Raw genomic sequence first — 10,080 nt, 5'->3', positions numbered from 1 at the left:
CTGGTTAACCTGGTGGTATGATATGGAAAGAGCAGGTGTTCCTAATATTCTTTACACTCTGTTGCCGTGTCTTTGGCTATGCCGGATTAAGTGATATGACATGCTATTCTATAAAATAATTTCTCCGTAATTAATATTACCTGATTGAGCTAATCATGTAAATGTTATTAACTAGAGAGTCGGGGCACCACAAAATAATATTTGTAGAGCTGTTATCTTCCGAATAACCTCTTAAAGACCTAGTAATATTTTACATCAATAGCAGTCAATATTAATCGTCATCTTAATTCAGTCTCATCTGAAAGTTGTAAATTCTTGGTTATCTGCACGAACCCTGGCTAAAAAGTTGAATCAGCAATACAAAATTATGTTTAATTATTTATTTACTAAATACCTAACTAATCACACAGAATTACACATACACATAATTAAATCATAACTTGATTACAAATGACGTCATAAAGGAAAACGTCCCTAGCGGGCAGAACAGATATGACAGCTGGTTACACGAAAGAAAAGGGCTGAGTTTGAGTGAAAGAGCGGGAATACTGAGGAACAAAGGGCGAAGCTGTGCTATCGTAAATACAGAATCTTATGCATTCTAAATTACCGCCCATTTGGAAGAGGAAAATGGAATAAATATTTACTCTGATCTGCGCTTCGGTAGGTTGGTGGTAGATGGAAGGCCGTGTTGCCCAACCAAGTCCTTTGTCCTTTGAAGAATGTCTCTGCTGGTAAATTGAATACGTTGTAGTAACATGTGTGGTAGATGGGATACTATGTCTGTTCCTTCCTAACCTGCGTTTGCAACTGCTGTTGCTAACTCAACGGCTAGGAGGTATCACTTCTGTAGTAATAAGAGTTCAACGTTCATACCATTCGCAACCAAAGCTCACGCTGATGTTGGCTTCGATCTGTAGTTATTATCTGAACCATTCTGACATCGGACCGTCGTCCTCACATCCTCGGAACAGGAGGTTACATTGTCGTCAAGGCTTTATATAGGAAGGGAAAGGAGGGCGTGTTTGAAAAGTTTTATAGCCCATGTCCGTTCACAGGGGCTGGCCACTGATTGAGCATAGCCCTAACCTTATGAAAACCCAAATCTCACATTTTAAAAGCTAAAATCACATTTCATCCCATCACGAATAATTTCATATTCAAACATTTAATTTGAACAACAATTCCATGTGAATCCGATAACTCCGATGTGTAGACTTTCCACTGTAGAGTTTATGTCATCTTATCATTGATGAGAATGTTTCAGATGACAACCGAAATGACATCATATTCTTTAAGTACCACCGCATATGTTAAATTTGTCGGATTACCAGAATATAGTTAATTTCCCCCACCTTCTGATGTTCCCAGAATCTCTATGTTAACCAAATGGTTTGTAAATGTAACATCAGTAGGATAGAGAGTGGAAAAAGGGGGGAAGAGGTATTTATGACTGTCATAAACCTACCCCCAGACCAACGTCAGGACACCATGTATATAGCAGATTTAATGCGTCCTTTTCTTTTGTCACGCCTATGAAGTTTATGGTTGATTGGTACCATCTAGTGTCATAGTCCCTTCACTGCAGCATGCTGCAATCTACTGTGTCACCAAGAAGGGGCTTTAACACAACCCCCCAAAAAGAACAGAACCAAGATGCAGTCAGCGTTTTAGCCACAGGGTGGCATCTCTCTCCACTTTGAAAAAGGAGCCAATAGTTTGACTCCATACGCTGTTGTACGGTTTAGTTCGGGCTTGATAAGAAGCCATTATGCAGTATCCCAAAATAGAATAATATACCTGTTACATAGAATTAATTTGTGCACTATACTGCATTCTATAAGTAGTCAAAGACCAGTGCTATGGTTCACAATCTTATAGTATAAACGCATTTTAGAGCAGTTCCTCAATTTCACCAGAGACAGCAAAAACTTGAATGAGTTTTTATTACATTTTTTGTTTCACCTTTATTTAACCAGGTAGACCAGTTGAGAACAAGTTCTCATTTATAACTGCGACCTGGCCAAGATAAAGCAACGTAGTGCGACAAAAAACAACAACACAGAGTTACACATGGGATAAGCAAACACACAGTCAATAACACAATATAAAAATCTATGTACAGTGTGTGCAAATGTAGTAAGATTAGGAAGGTAAGGCAATAAATAGGCCATAGTGGCAAAATAATTACAATTTACCATTAACACTGGAGTGATAGATGTGCAGATTATGTGCACGTTTTTATACTGTGGTGCAAAAGAGCAACAACAAAAAAATAACAATATGGGGATGAGGTAGTTGGGTGTGCTATTTTCAGATGGGCTGTGTACAGGTACAGTGATCGGTAAGCTGCTCTGACAGCTGATGCTTCAAGTTAGTGAGGGAAATATAAGTCTCCAGCTTCAGTGATTTTTGCAATTCGTTCCAGTCATTGGCAGCAGAGAACTGGAAGGAAAGACAGCCAAAGGAGGTGTTGGCTTTGTGGATGACCAGTGAAATATACCTGCTGGAGTGCATGCTACGGGTGGGTGTTACTATGGTGGCCAGTGAGCTGAGATAAGGTGGGGCTTTACCTAGCAAAGACTAATAGATGACCTGGAGCCAGTGGGTTTGGCGACGAATTTGTAGCGAGGGCCAGCCAATGAGAGCATACAGGTCACAGTGGTGGGTAGTATATGGGGCTTTGGTGCCAAAACGGATGGCACTGTGTTAGACTGCATCCAATTAGCAGAGTTGAGTGTTGGAGGCTACTTTTTAAATGACATTGCCAAAGTCAAGGATTGGTAGGATGGTCAGTTTTACGAGGGTATGTTTGGCATCATGAGTAAAGGAGGCCATAATTTGCAAATAAATTCATAAAAAATTATACAATTTGATTTTCTGGATTTTGTTCTTCTCTTTTTGTCTGTCATAGTTGAAGTGTACCTATGATGAAAATTACAGGCCTCTCTCATCGTTGTAAGTGGGAGAACTTGCACAATTAGTGGCTGACTAAATACTTTTTTGACCCACTAGGTATTTGTACTTGTCCACATATTCTAAGTCAGAACCGTCCAGAGTAGTGATGCTAGGCGGGCGGCAATCGGTTGAAGAGCATGCATTTAAGAGCAGTTGGAAGCCACGGAAGGAGTATTTTAAGATCATTTGGAGGTTTATTAACACAGTGTCCAAGTGCAGTTGATTGGGGTAGGCTGCTATTCACCAGACCAGTGAACTCTTTTGGCCTGTGGCGAATGCAAGGGAATCCAGGGTCTTTTCCAAACATGCCACACATTGCCACGGTTGTTTTGGTATCTCTGCTACCATGCTACCCCCAGTGTCTGGCTGGCAGCGTTAGCCAGCTGATGTGGTGCAAGCCTCCATGTCCTTTCACAGCCAAAATGTGTCATTGTTGAGCAGCTCTGCTTTGCTGATCATATGTGAGTGTGTTTTGAGGCAATCACTTTATAGAGAGATTTTTTATTTTAAATACAGCTGCCTGACATTAACAGACACCACAGGGGGGAAATAATAATAATTTATATAATAATAATTTATATACAGGGAATTTTATAATGATATGCTATTTAGTGTACATTATAAATTCTCCGCCATTGGTGAAAGCAAATCTAATGATGTTGAAGTACGTGAATACAGCCCAACTAATAACTGATAATCGTTCATTGAAGTGTAAAGGTCATGGTCCAATCAAAACACGTGAATTGCAGTGCGACATTTACAACAGGTTATCCAATAGCGCTAGCTATTTACATCCGGACGCAAGTCTCCAAATTTGCAAGCAAGCTACAGAACCCCAATAATCTCAGATTTGCTTACTTGCATGTCATGTTTTGCCTCAGCTCTTGTTAGTTTTACGAGTTACTCTGACATTTGTTAACATGTTGTTTTTATCTATGAATCATTCCCTTGTGCTATTATCATCACCTCTACTATGGCAACCAGTGATTTCTACCCTTGCAAACCAAGATCATTCTCATGTCTGCTGACATACTTAGCACCCAAACAGGCCATTTGTACACACATGCCAAAGAGAGCTGACTGTCTGATCAGAAAGTATACGATGGTGAAAGGCAGAGAGAGAGTGAGGGAGAAGGAGAGAGAGGCGGGGTGTCGAGAGAAAGAGAGAGAGGCGGGGTGTCGAGAGAAAGAGAGAGAGGCGGGGTGTCGAGAGAAAGAGAGAGAGGCGGGGTGTCGAGAGAAAGAGAGAGAGGCGGGGTGTCGAGAGAAAGAGAGAGAGGCGGGGTGTTGAGAGAAAGAGAGAGAGGCGGGGTGTCGAGAGAAAGAGAGAGAGGCGGGGTGTCGAGAGAAAGAGAGAGAGTGAGGGAGAAGGAGAGAGAGGCGGGGTGTCGAGAGAAAGAGAGGGCGGGGTGTCGAGAGAAAGAGAGAGAGGCGGGGTGTCGAGAGAAAGAGAGAGTGTCGAGAGAAAGAGAGAGAGGGGTGTCGAGAGAAAGAGAGAGAGGCGGGGTGTCGAGAGAAGGAGAGAGAGGCGGGGTGTCGAGAGAAAGAGAGAGAGGCGGGGTGTCGAGAGAAAGAGAGAGAGCGGGGTGTCGAGAGAAAGAGAGGCGGGGTGTCGAGAGAAAGAGAGAAGAGGCGGGGTGTCGAGAGAAAGAGAGAGAGGCGGGGTGTCGAGAGAAAGAGAGAGAGGCGGGGTGTCGAGAGAAAGAGAGAGAGGCGGGGTGTCGAGAGAAAGAGAGAGAGTGAGGGAGAAGGAGAGAGAGGCGGGGTGTCGAGAGAAAGAGAGGCGGGGTGTCGAGAGAAAGAGAGAGAGGCGGGGTGTCGAGAGAAAGAGAGAGAGGCGGGGTGTCGAGAGAAGAGAGAGAGGCGGGGTGTCGAGAGAAAGAGAGAGAGGCGGGGTGTCGAGAGAAAGAGAGAGAGGCGGGGTGTCGAGAGAAAGAGAGAGAGGCGGGGTGTCGAGAGAAAGAGAGGCGGGGTGTCGAGAGAAAGAGAGAGAGGCGGGGTGTCGAGAGAAAGAGAGAGAGGCGGGGTGTCGAGAGAAGGAGAGAGAGCAATGGAGAGAGAGAGAACGACCTCTCAGCAGGTGTGTCTCTTAGACACCCTTTGCTGTCACCTGTCACTCTTCTGTCAGTGGGTCAAACCCTCCTGTCCTTTGGGCAACATGGAGCTGAAGGGTGGGGGTTGACAGAGTTTGGAGCGGTGGATAAGAGGTAACGGTGTAGTAATGTTTGGGCGTTGCTAACCCTCTCTCGCTCTCTCCTAATCAGTGTACTGCTGCCATCTCTCTTAACCTTCCTCTCTGAAGCCTCTGAATTCTCTCTCTTAGAGAGGCTCCCGTTGGTCACTGAGATTAAAGACAGAGCGTAGACTGGAAAAAAGAAAGTGAAGAAAGGAAAGGGTAAAAGCAGGTGGAAGTAGAGGAGTGCAGACATGGAGAGATTCTTCAACGGCAGGGACATTTGGCTAGTGAGCAGTATGTGTCTGATGGCTTCATACCTCTGGCACAGGCTCTGGGATTTACTCTGCTACAGGAGGACGGCTAAAGAATCCATTCCCTCTAATGTGCAGGTAGAGAAGAAGGCTTTTTGATGTCTTGTAAATAAGAAAAGTGTGGAGTCTGCTTTATGACAGTGGTTGTTGTGAAAATGCTACTCGTTGCTATCTCACAAAGCACTGGAAAGCATGCAGCACCTGGGTCATGTGACCTACAGATGCAGGATCTTAATTTGATAACACTATTGTTAGTGAGAATTTTCCTGCGCCGCGGGAAATGCAGATGAGCTTTGTGATTTATATAAATTCACTGAAAATCCGCACTAACACACGGTTTTATTAACAGTATTGTACAATCACCGGTCAAATTAAAATCCTACATATTTAGGACTTTAGCTAGAAAGGCATGGCTTTGGAATGTTGCTTTTACACTATTTCAGTTTGTTCATTTGAGCAGGGCATGCTGTTACTGTAGCTTTAAAACAGTATGAAACCCCCCACAGTTCTGGCACAGATATGATGTTCCATTGCATACAAGTCTGAAGTAGAACACAGCCCATCAGTACCTGTCAGCACCGTAGTAAGATATGAGAAGGCCTTAGGCATTGGAACCTCACACTTTACACGTAATATGACCACATGTTGTTTCACCAGCTTATATTTCCACTGAAAAACTTTCCAGCAATTCCGTGACGGTTGTAGATGCCCCAGCATTTCTCACTTTCAACACTAACTTAAGTGTATTAAAAATATTTAAGGGGACAAGACAAGCATGTTTTTTTTGTATCATGTAGGCCTACACACTGAGGAAACATAGAAAACATAATTCCATTCATTTAGCCCGGAATGGTAAGAGCTTCAAGTTGATATGGACCCATGATGGAATGATGTAACGGAACATGATCTGTGATGTCCCAGCTATGCAAGATGCAACTGAAGTATATGGAGGATAGCCCCTCAACTGGTTGGAGAGTATAAGAGTTATGTCTTTGACATTATGGACATAAACATAATGGTAAATGGGTGATTTGGAAGAGAAAAAGACCATTGAAAAGATAGAAGCCTACAGTTATATCTCTGTCTCTTTCTTTCAAGGCAGCTGGAGTAGTACAGAACAGTTTTCTAGTGGTTGTTAGCACCTGGCATCACGTTTAATATCAAATCAAATGACATTTTATTGGTCACAGAGATGAACTACTAGTAGCATCATTAGGAACATGAAAAAAAAAGAAATTTCAAGACTACTGTGTGATAGAACTAAGATGCCTGCTGACATAGTTCTGTCATACCCACAAGATACCTGTTTATACAGCCATCCCTTCTGTTTATTGACGTAATGAGACACTTGTTGTATCCTTGTTTGTATCCTCATCTCCTCACAGTTGTTACCATGGTGAACACAAGGTCACAAATCAGCAGTGTGTGTGTGTGGGGGGGGGGGAGAGAAAGAAAGAAAGTACATTTTGTAGTGCTCAATGTCATATGGGTTAGTTAAAGCAGCTGAGCAGGAATATACCTGTTGTCCATCATCACCCGCGGCCATATACTTAGAGTGGTGCCTGTCAGATGGCAGTTGCGTGGGCATGAAGCCCTTGAGATCACCCAATTTGCATCAGTGGAGGGGAACAGGAAGCTGTGCTCTGAGGGGGAACTAGGATTAGAGTTTGTATTTTATTATTGCATCAGGTGTTGTGATACAGTGCAGACAGAGGCGTGGGATCTCCTGTGGCAGTGGGGAATGGGGTATTGTGTATTGTGATTATGATAGGGTGATTAAAGAGGAAACCCATTCCCCGCTGTCACAGGAGATCCCACGCCTCTGTCTGCACTGTATCACAACACCTGATGCTATATTAAAATACAAACTTTAATCATAGTTACCCCTCAGAGCACAGCTTCCTTTCTCTCCCACTGATGCAAATTGGGTGATCTCCAAGTACACGTCCTTGTTCTCCTCACGTACAGTACAGTTATCATTGCCCTGAAATGACCAGGGTAGACATTCCTATCTTTACTTGAAATTGGCCTATACGCCCAGATCAATCTCTCTGCTTCTCTCTGTTGTCCTAATCACATCTCTGATACCGCTGGTAACCACCACAGCTCTGCTGGCTGGGTGTATCATCTACTGGAACATTTTGTGCCTCAGCTAAATGTCACATTCAATTACTGAGCTCAACACATTGGATGGGGTTGATTGAATGTGTGGTAGTAGTGTTGAAGAGTAATGTGAGCTGAGAAGCCCAGCAGTGAATGGATTTTAAGCCACCTCACTGTACAATAGGCCTTTAATGTAGGAGTATGTTGGTAAGGAAGAAGTACAAGTATGTTGGCTACTACAGAAGTTATGATACTTGATTCCATAGTTATCACCAGTTGAATAGTTTTTCATTGCTAAAAACATTTGATTGAAATGACGTGGAAACAACATTGATTCAACCCGTGTGTGCCAGGTGGGAGGGCTCCGTTCATGTTACGGCATTGCAGCATCTGTTTTTTTGTAACTGTGTACTACATCTCATTGGTCTGTACTGTTGTGCACCAGCTGTTTTTGACAGTGTCTCACTGTGTTTCTGTAACAACAAAGGAGTAGATGGCCTCCCTCAAAGCATTTTTTTTTACGTAACTGAAGAAAAGCAATGACAATAGATTTAGTGTAGCCTATCGTTACCCCAGAATGGTATCTCATTATCAGTCTGTGTCCTATGGTATCATAAATAGTTCAGACTCTAAACTTAGATAGCATTGAGGCTCCATAATCGCACACAGGTGAAAGTGAATTGTTTTCAAATAACTGCATCCACCGATTAATCATTCTTAATCTTGGCGCTGATTTAGTTGAAGTTGATCAATGACGCAGCCAATCAGTAAAGCTTCAAAGACAAGATGGAGATCTATCACCTTCTCCTGTTCCCCTCTCTGGCGTGGTATCTGGAAGATCTGCACCACTATTAATACATGTGGCTAAGCTTCCAATATGGAACTCAGAACATCCAGTCTTGACTCGCTTGTTACAAATGAACAGTGTCTGCGTTTACACAGGCAGACGTATTCTGATCTTTATTTCACTAATTGGTCAATCAGATAGGCTCTGAAAAAGATCTGAGGTGAAAAGATCTGACTGGATTGGTCAAAAGACCAATTAGTGTAAAGAAGATGAGAATTGGGCTTCCTGTGTAAACGCAGCCAGTATGGGGTCCTCTATGGTAGATGCCTTACATTTCAGACTGGCCACTATCTTCTAAACATGCCAGTGAGTACTATTTCATTCATTGCGTTCTGTACCCTTTTTTGATCGTTTTTGTGTTTGTCAGCCAAACTGAGTTTTTCCCCATATGATCTAGCAATATTAACACATTTGGCGTACCCTAACTTCTATTCCATCATTAATGAGGACTGCTCTGACTCATCAAAACCATATCGATGTCCTTGGGCCAATCAGAAATGAGTCTCCTTTTAGCTTAACTAAGAGCACCACCTGCTGTCAAGTGTTGAGAAATACAGAATTTGATCAAGCAGAATGTGGCACTTCTAAATCACCAACTACCATTTACTTGGTTTTGCATGATGAAATAGTAATGACGTCATAATAACCTAATAACACGTAATATGTCTTCTTGCACAATCAACCAAAAAATGTAATGTCCTAACAATACACATTTAGCATAAAACATAAATCATGTGTTTATTGAATTTAAATGATTTATTTTACACTAAATTCTGCTCAATTTTATACTCATCTTGTCTTGGAGACCATGGCCTAGTGTTTCACCCCACAAGTTTGACACATTTTAGTCGAGAGAACGAGGGAACACTGGGGTGTCGGGAGAGGGAACAGAGGGGACGTCTCAGCTGTTAACAGGTGTTACGTTTCTTGGCTGCCACGCACATTTCTGCCCCTTACTTTCCAAGAGACAGACAGGAATGAGAGAGAGTCGGCAGGCTGGATGGTGTGACGGGGGGACAGGGCCATGGGAGAGGAGGGGGCTAGGTGTCCAACCACAGGCCCCCCCAGCAGGCAGCACACGACCCTGGAGCGTCCCAGGACAGTGTGTTCTGGGTGAGGGAGGCAGAGGTCCATTTATAACGGTGAAGTTTGTCGCCTTGCCAAACAAACACCCCTCTAATACCACACAGGTCACTCCACCACACAGTATATTCCCCGGCAGAGATTGTTTATCCTGCTAAGTATAGCGCTTGGTTAAAATTAACTGTATTTATGCAGACATTAGCATTATATAGATTGTGAGTGTGCATGCAGATGTGTGTGTGTTTGTGCCACGGCTTTCACGCTTGCCCTAGTAGTGTCATGATATAAGTGCTACAGTTCTTGCTAATACTCACTACTAATAAGGAGTGTAATGTGATTCAGCAATATCAGTTGACAGTTCTTTCCTTTCTGCATCTAACAATAGAGACAATCTGTGTCTTTTGCAAGTGGGTAATTGGGATGTGAATAAGAATATGTAGGAATGACAGTTTGGCTTTGCAGATTCTATTTATGTGACAAGCCTTCAGGGTATATCCATTTACCCCAATACTGTCTTGCAGTGACCTAGAGAACTGTTTGTTCTTAGTCTGTGGACCAAGTGAATAGGTGTTCCAAATCTACAGGGTCAATCAGGACACGCT

General features: G+C 43.0%; 1 protein-coding gene across 3 annotated transcripts in view; it reads left to right on the top strand.

The window, feature by feature from the left end:
- The first annotated feature begins 5,133 nt into the window (after nt 1–5,133).
- LOC124009787 (myosin light chain kinase 2, skeletal/cardiac muscle-like) overlaps nt 5,134–10,080 on the top strand; it is a 41,816-nt gene continuing 36,869 nt past the window's right edge. Inside the window, exon 1 of one of the 3 annotated variants that reach the window (XM_046321950.1) lies at nt 5,134–5,523. In XM_046321950.1, coding sequence (XP_046177906.1) covers nt 5,386–5,523 — 138 coding nt within the window. In that variant the 5' untranslated portion in view covers nt 5,134–5,385. The remainder of the gene's footprint in view (nt 5,524–10,080) is intronic. The other 2 variants (XM_046321953.1, XM_046321951.1) reach the window with 2 other exon arrangements.

The sequence above is a fragment of the Oncorhynchus gorbuscha genome, linkage group LG22 (genome assembly GCF_021184085.1).
Source record: "Oncorhynchus gorbuscha isolate QuinsamMale2020 ecotype Even-year linkage group LG22, OgorEven_v1.0, whole genome shotgun sequence".
In the NCBI taxonomy this organism is placed as follows: Eukaryota; Metazoa; Chordata; class Actinopteri; order Salmoniformes; family Salmonidae; genus Oncorhynchus; species Oncorhynchus gorbuscha.
Note: the sequence above shows the minus strand (reverse complement) of the source record. Positions and strands in the feature narration are given on the sequence as shown.